Raw genomic sequence first — 19,603 nt, 5'->3', positions numbered from 1 at the left:
AGCAGGTAAACATTTGTTCCAAGAAAGTCAAACTTACCTCTTGTATGTGTTTCCTACATCTGCCATAGCAAGTTCCTCAGACTTAACAACTTAAAACAATAGAAGAGCTTTCTCTCATAGTTGTGGAGGTGAAATGATGTCTAAAAACAAGGTGTTTCAGGGCTGGGCCCTGTCTAGGTTCACAAAAACATTGTTCCTAGCTTGCATAAGTATGGACAGCTGTTAGCATTCCTTACTTGTCTGTAGCCACTTCTCCCCATCAACCCCACAGGCATCAGGTATAATGGAGTGGGGCTGCTGGTGGGGAGGTGTACTCACTGACTGTAATCTGGTGATCCCACCTTGGTTACATCTGCCAGTGCCCTGTTTCCAAATAAAGTCACAGACACAGAACTGGAGCATTCAGACTTGTAAGTCTCTTGAGGGGATATAGTTCTTACAGTCACTCTTTTCCACCTCCAGGGGACTGAACTTTTAATGGGATTGGCCATGGCCTCCCCACCTCATTAAAAAAGTCTGCTATGAGTGCTTGCCATCTGGTTCCTGGAGGGTGATTTTAGTAAGGGGGAGTGATGTTCTTTTCCTGCCTTCAATTTTAGTGTATTTATAGAAGTAATCTTAATCTCCTTAAATAGGATATCTAAGGAAAAGGGAGAATACAAGTAACTAATAATTATGATTGGTTGAATTTTATAAGCTTGTGTCCTTGGAGAATAAAGAATAATCTAGACCTTGAGATGCTATGTACAGCCAAGACTGCATGCCTGTGTCTAGATCTGGTCTGTCCTCCCTCCCGCTCCTGCTTGAATTCTTACCTGCAGGGCCTCAACCACAACAAGGACTGGGGCTCACATGAAGGAGAAGTCTTGGCTCCTCATAGACTGTGGGCAAAGGAATGACTAGCCTTGTCTTTCCTTGGCTTTATGGTCATGCACCATGTTAAGTACTTCAGTCAGATGTGAACCACACATGCTTCAATGGTCTCTTGAGATTATTGCCTAGTGGTGTAGCTTTCTTAATTTGTGCGAGGACTGTGTATGCACAGAAATCACCTAGTGACGGATTTCATAGAACGTTTGCTTCATTAAGTGATACATTAGTGTGGTTGATTTCATATGACTATTAACAGAAAAAATGGAATGAAAGGAAAGCATTACTGAAAATAGCAAAGATAGAAACTTAGAGTAAAACAAGTATTATAAAAATTCATTCCTAAAAAGTTTACTCTTGTGTTTTTTTTACCAACTTATGCGGGTGAAACCAACATCAGCTCAAGGATGTCATTTGGTAATCATGGCTCTTCAGCACTGTGTACAAGTGCAAGGGTCTCATACTCCTCTGTGTGGTGTCTTACAGATTGTGACAGACCAGCAGACAGGACAGAAGATCCAGATAGTAACCGCAGTGGACGCCTCCGGGTCTTCCAAACAACAGTTCATTCTGACCAGCCCAGATGGAGCTGGAGCTGGGAAGGTGATCCTGGCTTCTCCGGAGACGTCCAGTGCCAAGCAGCTCATATTCACCACCTCTGACAACCTTGTTCCCGGAAGGATTCAGGTAAGGCCATCAAATGGTGCCTGTCTCAGCACTTGGGTTCCTGACTTACTCCTAACTTGTTTTTCTCCCTACCTGGGTAGCCAGGTCCATCCCTGGAAGGTCCTTTGGGAGCCTGCAAATATGGTAGGATGCTGTTTTGACTAAAGTAAAACTCTAGCTAATGAGTTGGCTAGACCCAGAAGATAATCAGCAGGGATGCTCAGAAAGTTACAAGTTGAGGAAGGAACAGCAGCCTACAGGCAAAAACAAAGGCCACAGGATAATTGTTCTTAATGAAAGCTCTATGGTGTCAGCCCTTAGCCCATGCTGGTTGATCTAGCTCTTTTCCAGATTGCAGGCTTAGTCCTGGCCCTTCCTTCTGGTCTTACTTGCTCCCGTGAACTGCCTTTCTGTCTCCCCGCAGCTCCCTTTGGCAAGGCAGGTCCATCTGCATGAAGAGAGGATGCGGAAGCAAAGCAAGGCTGCTGTTCAGTGTGAGGTGGGGAGGCAGTCAATTTCTAAACCCAAAAGCCAGAGGACAGAGACCTACGACCACTGTCCCAGGGAGCTCGTTTTGTCAGGTCAAAGTTGAGTCCCTGTTTGCTTTAAATTTTTTATAGTTTTTGGTTAACTGTGTGTCATAAAATTGCGATATTAACTAGTTTTAGAGGAGTTGGTAGCATTAAGTGTATTCACCTCTGTAACTTGTTTAAACAAGTTATGAAGAATGCACACACAGTGCTCCACAATGAAGGCTCTTCGGAAGTACTTTTCTCTACCAGCTGAAGAAAGAGTCTTCTCATCTCCCTCCCTCTGGCCTCTGGCAAACGGCCATTGCATGTCTCTGTGGAATGGGAATCAAATAGTTTGGTCTTTTGTGACTAGCTTATTTCACCTAACAGTGTCGACAAGATTCATTCATGTTGTCGTCTCAGGATTTTCTCCCTTTTAAAAGTTGAATAATACTTCATTGTATCCATATACTACATTTTAGTTCTCTTTCTTTTAAGACAGAGTCTTGGTGACCCAGGAAGGGCTCCAGCTTGCAATCCTCCTTAGTGGTGGGGTTACAGGCATGTATGACTATGCCTTGTTTTTACCTGTTCAGCTTTCAAAACTGTACATTTTTTCTCTCTCTCTAGTACTGGGGTTTAATTTAAACTCTGAGCTTGCTAGGCTTGGAATCCTACCACTTGAGCTGGGATTTCAGGCATGAACCACTGCACCCAAAACTACATTTTTGAGATATCTCGTACTGCGCTTCATAAGCTGAGCCTTACCCATTCAGGGCCCTCCTGGCTTATGAAGGCTGCTGATATCAATGTTCCACAGTGTTTTATTTATGTGGGTCCAACAAGCATGAATCATTTTGAAAGCTTATCATGTGCTCAAACTAAATACTTTTTCCCCCCCTTTTGCTCGTCCTGGGGCTTGAACTCAGGGTCTGGGTGCTGTTGGGTAGTTAAGAATTAAAGACTAGTTTGGCATAGTTTACTGCCTGGACTAGCTTTGAACCTTGATCTTCGGATCTCAGCCTCCTGAATAGCTAGGATTACAAGCCTGAGCAACCAGTGCACTTTCCGAGTATGTTTTTAAATAAGTTGTTCTTCACTCGTTTTGATATGGGCAGCACTGCTTGTCACCCAGAAAGTCATGTACAGGTGATGGCAAACAGCAGGGTATGTATTGTGGGTCCTTCCACTCAAGGGCCTCAACTAGAGACGTATTTACTAAAGCCTGGTTATTTCTCTGACAGAGAAGCCCCTTTGCACATTCTATAGTTGTTTGTTGGGACCAGAGAGACAGCTAGAAGAACTTACATGTCTTCATTTCGGAGCATGTGTGTGATCTTTACGTGGTCCCAGTCATGGGAGGGGAGCTAGATGGAATTGCTGAGGACCCCACTGAAGGGCAGAGCGGCAAGGCCGTGGCTGACAGTGGAACTGTCAGCTGGGGTTTTCCATTTCCCTGATTTTCTGTTTAGAAACTCAAGACTACAAACTTACAATGAAACTTGACTTTAGCAGAGCTAGATTTTGATTGATATTCTGTTTTGATTGATACTCTGCTGGTTTCCCTTAGATCGTCACAGATTCTGCTTCTGTGGAGCGTTTGTTGGGGAAGACAGACGTCCAGCGGCCCCAGGTGGTGGAGTACTGTGTGGTGTGCGGTGACAAAGCCTCTGGTATGCCGCCTCAGCCTGGGCTTGGGTGTGTCATGACCAGCAGAGCAACTGGACTTGGGGGTGGGCAGTAGTGAACAGAGAAAGATCATTTTCCATAGGAGGTTTATAGGGTTCAAACATCAACTTCATTTTTCTTGTTGGGATAGTGATATAAATAGTTTGTTAGATTATTAGAATTAGCATGAAAAATCAAAAAAATTTCTATGATTTGTAAATCTTAGTGAAATGTCTAGTAGTGTTTACTGTGCTACTAAGAAAGAATCTAGTTTATACTGACACAACACTTCGCTATCCCGCAAGTGGGCTTTTGCATATTCCTCCCCATACACCTGGTGTGGTGCCCTGCTACAACACGACTGCCCTCCAGAGGCAGGCCCCGCGGGAGCCTTATGGTTGGCATGTGATTTCTGGTGAAGGAGAAGGGCATTCTGGCCAATGGAGCCAGGGCCTTAGGATAGAGCTCATGGACCTCCATGGAAAAGGGTTTGGTGTAGGGAGAAGGGAGAAGATGCATGAACTATTGAAAGCAATGAGGGAACAGCACAGCTCCAGTGATGTTTGGCACAGGCCTGAGTTCACAGCTGCTTGGACTTTCTTTATTCTGTGGCCAAGAAATTCACAGAAATTGTGGAGATTTTGTTGTCCTGAATATGGGGTTTTTGTTTTTTTTAAACAATCTTAGCTACCCAGGAGGCTGAGATTTGAGGATCATGGCTCAAAGCCATCCTGGGCAGAAAAGCCCATTAATTCTTAGCTCCAGTTAATCAGCAAATGGCTGGAAGTAGAGGCATGGCTCAAGAGGTAGAGTACAAGCCTTGAGTGAAAAAGCCAGATGAGAGCAGGTGGCCCTGAGTTCAAGCCCAGGTATACACCAGCTCAGGAGAACAACAGTTGGACCAAGCATATTGCAAAGCAGCCTTAGAAACCCAGAGCCTCCCGTGGTCCTCCGAGTGCCAAGGCTGGCCCTGATACTCAGCCACAGCTTCCCTTCTGGCCTTTTGTGGTTAAAGTTGAAACTAAGAGTCTCACTGACTTTTCTGCCCAGGCTGGCTTCGAATCATGATCCTCGGATCACATGAGCCCCCAGCACCTGGCGTGTGGCCCACTTTTGGCTCTTGTAAATCCAGCCAGGTCCCCCAACGAGACAGGAGGTCATGCCGTTGACTTGTTTCTCCATCATGACTTCAGGAGACTGTTCCAGAGATGATGGAGAAATGAGGTGGTGAGCACAGCCATTATGCTTAATGCTCAGCTGCTGTTATCCCCAAGGGATTGCCATCTGTGGCAGTGTGAGCACAAGTCGTCAGAGGGCATGGGGTAGATCTCCTCTGCTTGTGTGAACTGTTCCATACACTCTGCTCCCTGCAGGCCGTCACTATGGGGCTGTCAGTTGTGAAGGCTGCAAAGGTTTCTTTAAAAGGAGCGTGAGGAAAAATTTGACCTACAGCTGCCGGAGCAACCAAGACTGTATCATCAACAAACACCACCGAAACCGCTGTCAATTTTGCCGGCTGAAAAAGTGCTTAGAGATGGGCATGAAAATGGAATGTGAGTAGCAGTGTTAACACCATACAAGGTAGTAGGAAGGGAGAGAAGAGGGAGCAAGAGCTTGTTCTAGTAAGGATTTTGTATTTAGCCTTAAACTATGAAAACTACCCATGCAGCTGCATGTGGGTTTTCCTTCCAGGTCACCCAGAGATTCTGAGCTTACACTTGGGGCTTGGTCAAGCCTCATGCTTCCCCCGATGGATGGGGGAGGAGCAGCGTAGGGGAACAGGGTGAACACTGCCGGGAGTGTATCATACTCCAGCCTGATCCTGAAGAGCTGGCAGTTCTGGGAAACATGGGCTATCTCAACTCTGCGGCTTCTTCATCTGTGACCCCTAAATCCCCCGTGCCTTGCTGACATAGGGCTCCACAGAGTTAGATGAGAGACTTCCACCCTTGTTTCTCTGACCTGGTGTCCTTAGGTGTCCATGTCCTCTGCCAAACCTCAGTGCAGCGAGGGCTCTGAGGGGAGCAGGGCACGGGGCAGCAGGCAAGGTCTGAAGTCCATCCTCTCAGCTCCCAGAGCCAGATTTCTGAGGCTGAGTTGATCAAAACTAGGTCTGTTTCACAGGAACCAGATAGTGTCGGGGTCAGTCCTCTTCCTAGTGCTGAAAACATGGAGCCCTGGCCTCAAGACTAGCAACAAAGGGACGTGCAGGAGAGTGGTTCTGTCAAGCCGTGGCAGGGGCGCCTGCATGCGGTGAGGCTGACAGCCCAGGAGTTCAGGTTCCCTAGACAAATGGATGAACTCCAGCCTGGTGGGGCCGCTTCTGAAAATGGAAAGCTGCAGAGTTCTTAGAGAACAAATAGAAGAAGTGTGTCCTTTGAGAAATTTAGATTATACCCTAATTTCTGTCTGGGTTTTTTTCTTTCTTTCTTTCTTTTTGCAGCCCTGGGGCTTGCACTCAGGGCCTGAGCCTCTCTTCCAGCTTTTCCTGAGTAGTTTATTGGAGATAAGATTCTCATAGACTTTCCTACCTGGGTTGGCTTTGAACTGTGATCCTCAGATCTCAGCCTCCTAATTAGTTAGTATATACAGGTGTGAGTCACCAGAGCCCAGCCGTTGTATGTTTTGTCTAGTCGTATTGGACTTCCTCCAATGAATAAATACATCACAGGCTTGCTGTGGAACAGACCCATGGTGCCAAGCTGTCTTGTCTTAGTAGGGAATACTTACTCAGAGCAGTGACTGGAGTTTCTGCAGTCATAGGCATTTCATACTCAAGATCCAGTTAGATTTCCATTTGATTACCAGTTTATCTGAATCTTAGTCTCTAAGCTTCATCTCTTCTTTTTTAAAAAAAAACGCTTTTTTTTTAACTTTTTTTTTTCTTTGGGGGGGGGGGTCTGGTCATGGGGCCTGAACTCTGGACATGAGCGCTATCCCTCAGCTCTTCAGCTCAAGGCTAGCGCTTTACCACTTGAGCCACAGCGCCACTTCCAGCTTTTTTCTTTTTGCTTATGTGGTGCTGAGGAATCGAACCCAGGGCCTCATGCATGCGAGGCAAGCGCTCTACCACTGAGCCACCTTCCCAGCCCCAACAACACTTTTTTTAAGGAAGAAATCAGTGATGTGATAAAGATTGACAACTATCAGTGTGCTGAAGCTACTTTAGCTGGAATTAGAAATTGGAATGGTACTCTACCATTTGTGGCATGCTGTATCTCTGTGATGAACCTCCTTGAATATGGACATTTCTTGTTCTGGACAAAGGCTGTTTTGCTGGGGGAAGAAATGACAACCAGTGGGCTCCCTGTGGGTAGGCTTCCACAGGTCCCTCATGCCAGCGCTTTATGGGCATCCCTTTGCAAGCAGCACCTGCTGTTCCCAGTGCCTGTGTGTACCTTCAAACCTGCCAGTGCCTTGTCTAGCTTTGAAGCCTGCTCTTCTGTGGTAACAGGGCAGACAGGCAGCTCTAGCACCAGAGAGCCCATACTTGACCATAAGGGCTCTGATCTCAATCTTCTCGATCAATGTGAATGTGTACATTGTTATTTTTCAGCTGTACAGAGTGAACGGAAACCCTTTGATGTGCAACGAGAGAAACCAAGCAATTGTGCTGCTTCAACTGAGAAGATCTATATCCGGAAGGATCTAAGAAGTCCTCTAATAGCCACTCCCACGTTTGTGGCAGAGAAAGATGGAGCAAGGTCAGTCCGCTGTCTCAGGTTGCACTGGGATCCATCTTCAGAGCTGCCCAGGGGGACCGCAGGGATCCTTAGAGGATGGGTGTGTGTCTCGGCCCTCACTACCGCAGCTCTGGCATGCGTTGCACATCTGGAGCTGCCCAGTCTCACTGCTGAGCCTGTTCCAGGTTAGGCTTCACTCACCAAGGAGGAAAACGCTGGTCTGGGACTCAAGATTTGGGCTTTTCTGCAGTCTAGACAGGAACTAGGATGTGAGTCAGGTCCCAGACAGTGCCATGGGTTAATTTAACTTGTATCTTCTTAGTGTCATCTATTAAGCTTGTTTTAAAAGGAACAAAAAGAGGGGAAATCAGAAATCCAAAGCGTGTCACAGAACTAGTTGAGGGTAATTTCTGAAGACCAAGGTAACTTTTTTGGCAGAATGGTTACAGACAGTGTAGGAGCCCTGGAGCGTCCGTGTGTCCATCCTGCCTTAGCTCTAGACCAACCCTGTGCATATCTCATTGCCCAGAAAGGAGGGTTGCTCACTTACCGTGTGGCTGAGTCCACTTAGAGCTGCTCTCCTAGCAGGCAGCTGCGCACATGTGGAAGGACAGGCAAACACAGCATGACTGTTTATACGTACATGTTAGAAGCTACTCTGGGTTTCTTTATGTCTTAAATAGACAAACAGGTCTTCTTGATCCAGGAATGCTTGTGAACATCCAGCAGCCTTTGATACGTGAGGATGGTACTGTTCTGCTGGCCGCGGACTCCAAGGTGATGTTCTTTCCTCCTGCTTCTCCTCCTCTTCTGTGTGACAGTGCAGCCTCTCTTTTTTGCTGGCCCCACCTCGCTAGGCCTATTGCAGCCGAAGCTGCATCTTGTTCTGTTCCTACCAATCAGTAATGGGAAAGAAGCAACCAGCCATGGCTGCCTAGTGGTGCTTGAGGGCAATTCCATAACCCAGTGTGGACACCACTCCTACACACACACACGCACGCACGCACGCACGCACGCACACGCGCACCAACTAAGTGTATTAGATGACATCCTCTTTAGGGAAAAGGAAGGCAAAGTTGAGAGCCCTGTAGCTGGCATGGAATGTTACCCTGCACACGTTGGTCCTCAGGTGGGGCTTTAAGCAATGATAATGAGTGGTGTGAGCTTCTGGGTCACATCTGGAGTGCTGCTACCCCCCAGCAGACCTGCTGGTGTGTGGCTCTGTGTGATAGGGGTAGAGAAGATAGGTAGATCACCTTGAGGACAATCCTGGGTCCCAAGGATTCACAGAAGCCATCCGTGCAGAAGCTGAGACTGAGGTGAAGACTCCCGTGCCCCTGGGCCTGGGCACCTCTCCAGCCCTGCTCCCCACAGCCACCAGCCTCCTTCCACTCCTCTGATTCCTTCAGGGCTGGGAGGAAACAGTTAGGTTTTTAAAGTACTTGGTACATACTGAATACTCTGTAAGTTAACTAGTTATTGTCACTGGTACAGGAGAAAGAATAGAAAAGCCATTTTGTGTGTAAGTACTTAAAAGGAAGAGCTGCAGAACCAGACTCCCATCCTAGCTTTTCCCTCCTCTATGAAATGGAGCTCCATCCCCACCCAGAAGTTTGCTGCCAATACTAAAGTACACGCGTAGCCCCTAAAGGTTGCTATTTTCAGAAGCAGTTAAACTTTTTCCTTTGAAAAGGTTACATTCAAAATAATTTGCTGAGGAATAAGCACGGGGCTACCAGAGGTCCAGGGCTGCGGTGTCGCAGTCAGGGCACAAAGCATGTGCTGTTTGCTCTGTGTGTCTTTCCCCCATTCTCGGACTTGGACTCTAGTTCCTTCCGCATGCACTACACAGCACAGCGGCGACACAGTATTCTGACTCTACTATGCTTTGTTCATCCGTGCTCTGGTTATGACCTTTCTGGTGGACTTAGGTTTTCACTTTGCTGACATTTGTGTTTGCTAATCTTGGTTTATTTACTCTGGCTTTCAGCTTTTTATTAATTGAAATGCAATTCACATATAGTATCACTCCTGAAATATAGAATGTGTTTTTTAGTATATTTCTATAACTTTGTAACTCTCACCAAGTCCCAGATGTCTTCATTTCAAAAGGAGCTCTGGCACCACTGAGCATGGTTTCCCTGCCAAGCATCAGTCAGCTTTCTCCATGGCTTCACAAGTGCTGAACGTGTCATAGAGTGCATGGCCCACTGAGCTCAGTATCTTTTTTATTTTTTTTATTTTTATTATTTTGTCAGTCGTGGGGCCTGAACTCTGGGCCTGGGTGCTGTTCCTCAGCTCTTCAGCTCAAGGCAAGCACTCTACCATTTGAGCCACAGAGCCACTCAGGTTTTCTGAGTGGTTTATTGGAGATAAGAGTCTCACGTACTTTTCTGCCCGGGCTGGCTTTGAACCACGATTCTCAGATCTCAGCCGCCTGAATTGCTAGGATGACAGGCGTGAGCCACCGGCGCCCCGCTGAGCTCAGTATCTTTAAGGTCCACCCATGATGGCACTCATACTAGTTGTTTATTAGTTTTCCTTGCCAAACACCATGCCATTGCATGGCTCTCCTCTCAGCTCGACATCTTGTGGGCACTTGGCTTGTTTCTACTTGGAGTGGAATTGCTGGTCATATGACACCTTGCACATTTAAACTTTGAGGACCTGCCAGGTTCTTTTTCTTTTCTTTTTTCTTCTTCAGTTTCTAGTCTCACCAGCAATGCCTTAGCTCTTACTTCACGCTTCAGTGCCAGTGCTTGGTACTGTCTTTAGGATTTATAGCCGCCCAGTGGGTGTGAAGTAGATCTAGTCACAGGTTTAGACTTGCATTGCCAGTGATACCAAACTTCTTTCTTGTGCTTATTGGCCACCTGTATGTCTTTTCATATCCTTTGTTCTTTTTTTTTTCCCCCAGAGGAGTTCTTTTTATTGTTGAATTGTAAGAGCTATTTTTTAGATATTCTGGCTACTATGTCATCATTGCATATGTGACTTCCGTACATTGTCTCCCATTTTGTGAGTTGTCTTTTATTACTCCTTTCTTTTTTTGTTGGTCATGGGGCTTGAACTCAAGGTCTGGGCACGGCCCTGAGCTTTTTGCTCAAGGCTAGTGCTCTACCACCTTGAGCCTACAGTGCCACTTTCAGTTTTCTGGTGGTTACTTGGAGATAAGAGCCTCACAGATTTTCCTGCCTTGGTTGGTCTTGAACCGTGATCCTCAGTTCTCAGCCTCCTGAGTAGCTAGGATTACCGGCTGAGCCACCAGCACCTCAGCTACTACTTTCTTAATACCTTTTGGTACATAGAAGTTTTTGTTTTTCTTTTTTTCTGGTCAGTCATGGGGCTTGAACTCTGGGCCTGGGCACTGTTCCTGTGCTCTTCAGCTCAAAGCTAGCATTCTACCATTTGAGCCACAGTGCCACTTCCTGCATAGAAGTTTTGATTAGCAAAGACCAGTTTATCCATTTTCTGTGTCTAAGTACCTGTGGATTTATGTGACATCAGCCATAACCAGGATACAGAAAACTGATCCTATTGCCCTGGGCCCTCTGTGTGTTCATACCTTAGACCTGTGAGTCATGTGGTATATGTATTCATCATTAATGTTATTATTTTTCATATTAATAGGCTGAAACGAGCCAAGGGGCTTTGGGTACACTGGCAAATGTGGTAACCTCCCTTGCCAACCTAAGTGAATCTTTGAATAATGGTGACACTTCAGAAATCCAGCCAGAAGACCAGTCTGCAAGTGAGATTACTCGGTAAGAGCCTGGGTGTATATAAAGGTCCTCAGACTCCTTATACGCAGTCACAGTTACAAAGTGGGGGGAGGAGTGGCAGGCACTACATTTTGGCACCGATCTGGTTTATATGTTTTGTTTCATTTGGTTCTGGAACTTAAACGCAGGTCTTAACGTGCTAAACAAGTGAGCTCTGACCCCAGCCCTACATCTCGTGTTTAAGCAAGGACTGTAAAGTTGTCACAGTGACCCTGCACATCTGTCTTCCTTCCGTTTTAACCAGCAATAGAGAGATACCAGTGAGCGTGAGAACAGCAGCCTCAGGCAGTCCTCAGCTAGCTGTGCACCTGGATGTCTTCACACTGTGTGTGTGTGCACTTGTGTGTGTGTGTGTATACACGTATATAGTTTGTGCACGTGTGTATATTCATACACATGTGTATACATGTGTGTGTGAATACATGTGTGCGCACACGCTATAAATGTGTATATGTATACATTTCTATGTATATACATGCATGCACGCACACACACATTATGTGATATAAAATGTGCAGAAAACTTGCTTTTCATTCTGCAGGAAAGTAACGCACTTTTGGTGGACAGATGGTTTATTCTGTTTTATTGACCAGTATTTAATGCACCTCCATAGTAATAGCTCATCACCTTTTGGATTCAGACCTTGCTTCTGTTTTAGCCTGATTTCTCAGGTCTACTTTTTATGGGTCTTGAACTCAGGATATGGGCACTGTCCCTGAGCTTTTATTGCTTGAAGCTAGCATTCTACCACTTGGAGCCACAGCTCCACTTCTGGTTTTCTGGTAAGTTAATTGGAAATAAGAGTCTCATAGACTTTCCTGTCTGGGCTGGCTTCGAAACACGATTCTCAGATCTCAGCTTCCTGCATAGCTAGGATGATAGACATGAGCCACCAGTGTCCTGCTCTATTTTTTTGAGTGGCGAGTTGAGAGCTAGCTTCACATGTGTTGACGGAGAACTGCCTTTGGTGCAGCCTGGCCATCAGGTGGTTTTCTGCTACCCCGGGCCTTGCTGTGAAGACAGTTAACGCAGTCACCTGAGAACCATCCGAGGGCTCCTGTGCCCACTTTCACTGTTCACTTGCAGTCTGCCTGCAAAACCCAGCTCTTAGTCCAGAGAAAAGAGGATAGGATTCAAATAGGGCAGAATTTTTGTTCTGCTTACTATTCAGATGGCCCTGGAAAAGTTATTTGACATAATTGTAAAGCCTCAGCGTTCACACTAATAAATGGAGAAAATCTCTATCTTTAGAGGGCGGCTGCAAGGAGCCAGAACTCATAGGTGAAGATAAATGTGCATGCTCAGTTCCTCAGATGATAATGACTGACGCTGCCCTGGTCGGCCTTCCCTCCACAGGGAGAATTGAATTCTCCTCTCCTCAGCACGTGGCTTTTCTAAACGATAGCTCAGCAGCTGCTGTCCTCTCTCACTTGCGATTCATGTGCTTTGTTTTCGCCAACAGGGCATTTGATACTTTAGCTAAAGCACTTAATACCACAGACAGCTCCTCCCCACCAAGCCTGGCAGACGGCATTGATGCCAGTGGAGGAGGGAGCATCCACGTCATCAGCAGAGACCAGTCCACCCCCATCATTGAAGTGGAGGGCCCCCTCCTCTCAGATACGCATGTCACATTTAAGGTGAGTGAGTGCACCCTGCCTGCCCCAGCTGCTGGGGGCCATGTGCTGCCACAGCTGCTCTGCTCTCTGAATTCAGACCTTGTGGTTGTAAGGTAAGTAGGTTTAATTAGGTAGCTGATGAAGAACACCACACAGTATTCAGGCAGGAATAGAAGAAGTTTTATTATTACCGAACTGCTGCCCTGCCTTGCGTGGCGGAGACTACATGGTCCAACACGCCAGAGGGCTGTTTTGCCCAGCCTGAACGAGAGAAGAGGTGGAGAGAAGGTGTGGCTAGGTAGGGGAAGGTTGATGTGGATGTGATCTGAGCCTGGGACCCTCCCATGGTCCAATGGGAGGCATGATCAGGGGCGGTGACTGCCTCCAGGTGTGCAGTTACCTAGGTGACACAGATACTGGAAGGAGACTTAGCCAAGGAGGCAGGAGTCTGCCCCCCCTTTCCAGGGCAGACCTTCCATTCCAGCCTTTTCACAATTATGAAAAAGGACACAGTCTCTCTGGCTACTTCCTGCTGGCAAGGGCATCGACATTAAGGATAAAAGGCATTGATATGGGCCCTTCCGTGAAGGCAGCAGGCAGCGGCTGTCCCTTGGTGGTAGTACTTGAATGAAGTCTGGAAGAAGTCTCATGAGGCAGGGGCTGGGCAATTAGAGCACACAGGTGAGCTCATTCTCAAACTCTTGGCAGCTAAAAGTCTTCTCATTGTGAAGTATGTCCACTCTTCTCTTGCTCACAGCTGCATTTGATTCTGAAATCTTCCAAGCCAGCAGTGTGGCCTGTCATTGCGAACATGGCTGCCATAGTGCTCACCAGCAGGGCCGAGGACGGCTGCCCCGCCTCTGCCTTTCCTGTGCAGCCTGGCTTCAGCATGGGCTCATGGCATCTTGGTCTCCTACAGGGTGGAAGCCCTTGCAGGAACTCTTTGGCAAGCAGGCAGCCAGCCACTGGTGCTGACCACGTTGCCCCCTAGAGCTGCAGAAGGCAGACCAGAGAGGGCTAGCAGGTCTTCCAGTCAACTCTGTCTCCCTAGAGACTGGACCCTCTTGGTTTCCTGTCCGGAGTGGGTCTTCCTGTCTCCGCTTGCTCACCAGTAGGATTCCAGCTTCAAAGGCACTGGAGTCCTTGGCATCCTAACGATAGGACGTCCTCCAGCAAATAGGCCTGTTCAACACCCTCCCATGGTCCTCTCAGGTGATCAAGTAACACCTGCCAGCTGTGAGGTTGAATCCTGTGCCCTGCTCCCACTTAGACCTAGGGATCGAAGTGGAATAGAAGCCATGGCAGGGTCATATTGACAGAGCTGCAAAGATGTTTTTGGAATGGGGAAGCTGGCCTTACCCTCAGGCTTCCCAACCCTGAGTCACTGAGCAAGAAATGATGCGGCGCTGCCAGTCCTCCTGTCTGGCCATGCCCTACACTGAGGATAGACCCATGTGGGCTTGAAAGTCAGGAGTGACCCTGGCTGTCCCTGGGATGAATGTTGACAGAGCCACCCCTGGCCCTCCTTCACCTCCTGTGTCCTGTCTCTTTTCCAGCTGACGATGCCCAGCCCGATGCCGGAGTACCTCAACGTGCACTACATCTGTGAGTCTGCATCCCGCCTGCTCTTCCTCTCCATGCACTGGGCGCGGTCCATCCCAGCCTTTCAGGCCCTCGGGTACGCGGCTTTTGTCTCCCATATGTCCTTGCCTAGAGGAGTGGTGCAGAGGTCTCTGAGGGTCCGTGTAGTTGACTGTTCCTATGACTCATTCAAAACCCCGAGTGTCTTGTTAAATGTACTCAGTAGACCAGAAGCTGGGAACTGTGGTGTACCTAAGCCTTTATGGAAGCCCAGCTGACATTCCTGTGTCAGCACCTTACCACAGTGGCACGTTGACCAGCATCTTCTGGGCTGGAAATCCTTTTGCGTTTGCTTGTTGAACGTGACTATATGTTTCAGTCATGTTTCTCCCGCAGTCCCAGCACTAGTCAGTGAAGCTGCCATGCTGGCTCTCAGCCTGGTTGGAAGACGGCAGCCACCTGGAACTCAGAGGACATACTGGGGAGTTGGCCCTCAGTAGCGTACAGAAAACACCAGAGGGACACCAGGCCCCGCCTTGGGGCAGGCAGAGCTGGGTGTGTGTCCATGAGAATAGTTTGCAAGCACTTCATTTCTCACAGCCTTCAACTTCCTCCCCATAGAATCCTTGCAGTGGGTTAAGTCCATAAAGTTCTTACCAGTACTGCATTGAGAGTGCTCGGGAGAGGTAGGTGGCGCTGGCGGGCTGGATGCTATGGTTGGTTCATGTTCTGTGTGGTAGAGCAGTCGCCACACTCCAAGCACGGATAAAGGGGAAATGGAAGCCAGCTACAGGGGGACATGCTCACCTACTAGGGAGACAAAGGTAGGTAGGATTGTGAGTCTGAGGCTAGCCCAAAGAAAAATAGAAACAAAAGGGCTAGGGGCACAGCTGAAATGGTAGGAAGTTTCCAAGCATGCCCAGGACCCTGGCCTCAGTCCCCAGGACTGGGCAGGGAGGGTAGGTGACAGAGTTGGCTTGCATTCTGGGAAAACTAGACAGTGGCTGCTAAAGAAATATTGCAAATTCAAATCTGCTATGAACCCTTAAGAGCAGCGGCCACACTTTCTCCCGCCTGATCAGTGCTGTGACGTGGGCCTCCTGTTAACAGCCCGCAGTGGTCAGCATCACTGGGGAAATGAGACTGTTGGCTGGGGGGTTAAGCATCGAGGCACCATTGCTCTGAAAGTGGATTTGTTCTATTAGAGCAATTTGGAATCTTGGATAGGTTTTCATAGCTCAGTCTGGATTAAATGTGCTAGCATATTTCAGCTTTTTTTTTGTTGTTGTTATTATTTCTGTATCAGTCCTGGGGCTTGAACGCAGGGCCTAGGTGCTGTCCCTGAGCTTTATTTGTTCAAGGCTAGCACTCTTATCACTTGAGCCACAGCTCCACTTCTGGTGGTTTTTGGTGCTTAGTTGGAGATAAGAGTCTCATAAACTTTCCTGCCTGGGCTGGCTTTGAATCATGATCCTTGGAGCCTCCTCAGTAGCTAGATTATAGGTATGAGCCACTAGAGCCTGGCTGCTGTTATTAAGGAATTGTACAAATGGGTTACGATTCCATAACCAGCTCTCTTTATTCTATTGCACATACATCTTTTATAGGTTGTGGTCAGGGTTATGGTCCTAACAAAATGCAGAGCACTTGCGTCCAGTTCTCCCTGCAGGCAGGCAAGCAGGCAGGCAGCCTGATGCAGCCAGAGCTGCTGCGTCTGGCAGCTTGCAGAATATGGCTGTGTCCCCCAGGCTAACGCTTCCTGAGTAGGTTGACCCAGAGACGGCTGCAGGTAGAGTAGCGTCCAGTTCCCGCAGTCCACTTCCAGCTGTTTGCTCCCTGCCCACCAGAGTTGGCAGGTGTTCCTGAGTCCACGCCAAGCCCGTCCTTTGATCCGTGCAGCCTCTCGTGACTTGGCTGTAGGCCCTCCTTCCCAGACGCCTAGCTCATGGGACAGCCAAGCCACACTGCTCAGGGCTTAGGATGCTGTAAGAAACCAGGATGTGGCCATTCCTTCCTTTGCAGTTTTCTCATCACACAAGTCTTCTTCTTTTTTTAAGAGGAAGAATAGTTTATGGTCAGAGGAGCCTCAGTGGAAACACTTAGGCTGGCCATTTTTGGGAGAAGAGTCTTCCCCACATCCCTTGCCAGCTGCTGTGTGAGCAGTGCCGGTATCGCCACCTCCACGAGTGCCGCACGCCACACTGAGCCTCACCCTTGTGTCCTCAGGCAGGACTGCAACACCAGCCTGGTGCGAGCCTGCTGGAACGAGCTCTTCACCCTCGGCCTGGCCCAGTGCGCCCAGGTCATGAGTCTCTCCACCATCCTGGCCGCCATCGTCAACCACCTGCAGAACAGCATCCAGGAAGGTAGGCTTGGGATCGAGGGATGGAGTGTCTGGGTTCAGCCTTGTGCCCACCAGGCAGGGCACAGCCCTGGCTGGAACCCTCTACCAAAGCTTTACCTGTGTTGATCAAGGCTGCCAACATAGCAGATGGCAACTTCAGTGTCCTACCATACCCACAGGCCAGTAGAAGCTGGATGAAGTCATGGGAACTGTTTCTAGTCAGAGCATTTGAGTTTCTGCCAGGCTGCTCTTATTTTGTGTGGGGCTTGAGCTCTGCCATCCATAGTAATGGATGAACTGTGGTTGAGTCCCAAACAACTGAGGTCTGGTTCTCAAAACTTTAACAGAGTGCCATAAGTAGAGGTTCAGCTTACTCCTCAGGTTCAGTAGAGTGTAGCCGTAAAAGCTGTAATCAGTAGCACTCAGGTGAGAAGAACGGGAAGTAGATATTCCCAGTCAGCTGGCAGCATCCTTGGGGGACAATCACAAATGGCTGACACTTCTGAGTGCTTGCAACCACTGCAGAGCTCTGCAGGTACAATTGTATAGTAATGCAAACTGAGTAACATTGCTAAACTTGAGGCTTGAGATCTCAGGGTCAGGGTTCAAAGCCAGCACAGGCAGGAAAGTCCGTGAGACTCTTATCTCCAATAAACCACCAGAAAACTGGAAGTGGCACTGTGGCTCAAGTGGTAGAGCGCTCACCTTGAGCTGAAGAGCTGAGGGACACCTCTGGGCCTGCCCAGAGTTCAAGACCCACCACTGAAGGGAAAAAGAAAGTGAAAGCGTCTCCTATCTTGCCTGCGCGGCCCCCTCAGTGAAGTTGGATTTACTATGCTTGTCAGTTCTCAGCGCTCTGTGCTCTTAATTGTAGATAAACTTTCTGGGGATCGGATCAAGCAAGTCATGGAGCACATCTGGAAGCTGCAGGAATTCTGCAACAGCATGGCAAAGCTGGATATAGACGGCTACGAGTACGCATACCTTAAAGCTATAGTTCTCTTTAGCCCCGGTAAGATATGCGGTGGGTACTTGTGACACTTTTTCACTGTGTCTGCTGCTAGTACTGAACCACAATCATGACGTCGTCAGGGTGCGGCGAGCCTGGCTGACTGCTTTGCTAACTAAGCAGCACAAACTTTCTGTTAAATCTTTGCCTTGCAGCCTGAAGGAGAAAGCACTGCGGTGCCCCGTGATGTCCACACTGAATGCTCCACATGGGAAGCCCACACTCCTTTTCTGTCCTTCTCTGGTCCTCGATCCCTCTCGATCCCTAGCCAGGTGCTAGGTTCTGGTAGCATAATCATGGGCTTACTCAGCCTCTGGGTCCAACAGTACAGCAGGCTACCCTGACAGGCGCAGTCTGCAGTCATGGCAGTTAAAGAGGCGGCGGCAGCGTGGTTTGTAGGTGAGACGCTAACGGCACCTGGCCGGCCTGGCTCAGCGCCTTCCCTGCAGTGATTCTCGCTCAGACTGACCTGTCCACTGTCCTCAGCAGAAGGGTCAGGCACAGCACAACCTTCCTCTTCCTCCTGCCTTCCACCCACAGACAACAAAAGTAACTAATAAAACTGGGAGAAACTGTAATTAAAACAATCATTTCTAATCGTAGGTAATTTTAAAATCTGTTTGCTAGTGTAATAGGAAGCAAACTGTAGCACCAACCCAGGGGGCCGCTCGGGAGCCCGCCCTGTCCTGGAAACGTTCGGCCTTGGGGGAGATAGAGCAGAGCCAGTGCTGACGGAATTCTCGCCTCCCACTCTGTTGTACTGAAGAAGTTTGTCAGGAGCTTAACTAAAAAGAAATAACTAAGAAGTCTGAAGTTGAGACTTAAATGCAGAGGGGAATTTAGGGGACTTTTCTGTTTATAGACCATCCAGGTTTGACAGGCACAAGCCAGATTGAAAAGTTCCAAGAGAAGGCACAGATGGAGCTGCAGGACTACGTGCAGAAGACCTACTCAGAAGACACCTACCGGTGAGGCCCGGGGCTCCCCTGGACAGGACGGGGAAAGTGGGGCGAGGGTTTGGAGGCTGAAATAGGAGTTGTGCCACCCTTCCTGTTTCAGCCTGGCAGAAACTACTCTCTTACACAGTAGGCTTTGCACATGGTAAGGCAAGGACGGGCTAGTGTGTGGAAATGCTGGGCCAGTGGACACTCTGCTGGCCGCTCCTGTTCTGTGTGAGTGTGGCCAGGCCTCAGGGACCTCTGACTAGATTAGGGGTGAGTGTGCCAGGTGGTCTCTCTGGGGCTAGCACTGCCCATGAGGCTCCTGGAGAATCTCTCTTCCAGAAGGGAGAAAGGTGTGTCCTCTCCCCCATCGCTGAAGAGCAGCAACGGGAAAGTTCTCCACAGCCACCTTCCCACTGGCAGAAACCAGTCTGACCCCTAGAAGGGAGGGGTGAGTTGTGGGAGATAATGCTTTTACCCTCAGATGCACTGATTTTCTTTAAGTCCCTTTATTTGGATGAACATTAATTGGCAGTATTAGAACAGTGGATGCTTATGTAACAGTAAGTCCGCATTCGTGTATGTGTTTGAAGAGGAAGGTTGTGCGTGTCTGCCCAGAAGCAGTGTGTCCTGATCTGGATCCAACGGGCAGCTGCAGGAGTTTCTGCTGCCCTGTCATGCGATCTATGCCGTGTGTGTCCCTAGCTCCCTCCCCCAAATTAGCAAAATTAAGAGTCCCGAGAGTCAGGTCCCTGCCTTCTGCAGACTGCATCTCATGCGTAGAACTCGTTCTGTTGCATGCCCAAAGCCCACAGATGCCCCAAGCTGGCTTCTTTTGTCCCTCGGGCAGGACAAGGACAGTTCCAGCCATCTGTCTGGTGTGTGTCGGGGGCAGTGAGGGAGCTGAGTCCTGACTCTCCCTGCCCTT

The 19,603-nt window shown here is 48.5% G+C and overlaps 1 protein-coding gene across 5 annotated transcripts in view; it reads left to right on the top strand.

The window, feature by feature from the left end:
- Positions 1–19,603, top strand: part of LOC138824836 (nuclear receptor subfamily 2 group C member 2) — a 59,974-nt gene that overhangs the window by 32,718 nt on the left and 7,653 nt on the right. For 4 of the 5 annotated variants that reach the window (XM_070019196.1, XM_070019193.1, XM_070019195.1 and 1 more), the window contains 11 exons: positions 1,357–1,557; positions 3,619–3,721; positions 5,090–5,269; positions 7,273–7,420; positions 8,083–8,176; positions 11,030–11,163; positions 12,644–12,821; positions 14,357–14,478; positions 16,608–16,747; positions 17,600–17,737; positions 18,597–18,702. In XM_070019196.1, the coding sequence (XP_069875297.1) occupies positions 1,357–1,557; positions 3,619–3,721; positions 5,090–5,269; positions 7,273–7,420; positions 8,083–8,176; positions 11,030–11,163; positions 12,644–12,821; positions 14,357–14,478; positions 16,608–16,747; positions 17,600–17,737; positions 18,597–18,702 (1,544 nt within the window). The remainder of the gene's footprint in view (positions 1–1,356; positions 1,558–3,618; positions 3,722–5,089; positions 5,270–7,272; positions 7,421–8,082; positions 8,177–11,029; positions 11,164–12,643; positions 12,822–14,356; positions 14,479–16,607; positions 16,748–17,599; positions 17,738–18,596; positions 18,703–19,603) is intronic. The other variant, XR_011371196.1, reaches the window with a different exon arrangement.

This window comes from Dipodomys merriami, unplaced genomic scaffold, assembly GCF_024711535.1.
Source record: "Dipodomys merriami isolate MVZ:Mamm:240054 unplaced genomic scaffold, mDipMer1.0.p SCAF_13, whole genome shotgun sequence".
In the NCBI taxonomy this organism is placed as follows: domain Eukaryota; kingdom Metazoa; phylum Chordata; class Mammalia; order Rodentia; family Heteromyidae; genus Dipodomys; species Dipodomys merriami.
Note: the sequence above shows the minus strand (reverse complement) of the source record. Positions and strands in the feature narration are given on the sequence as shown.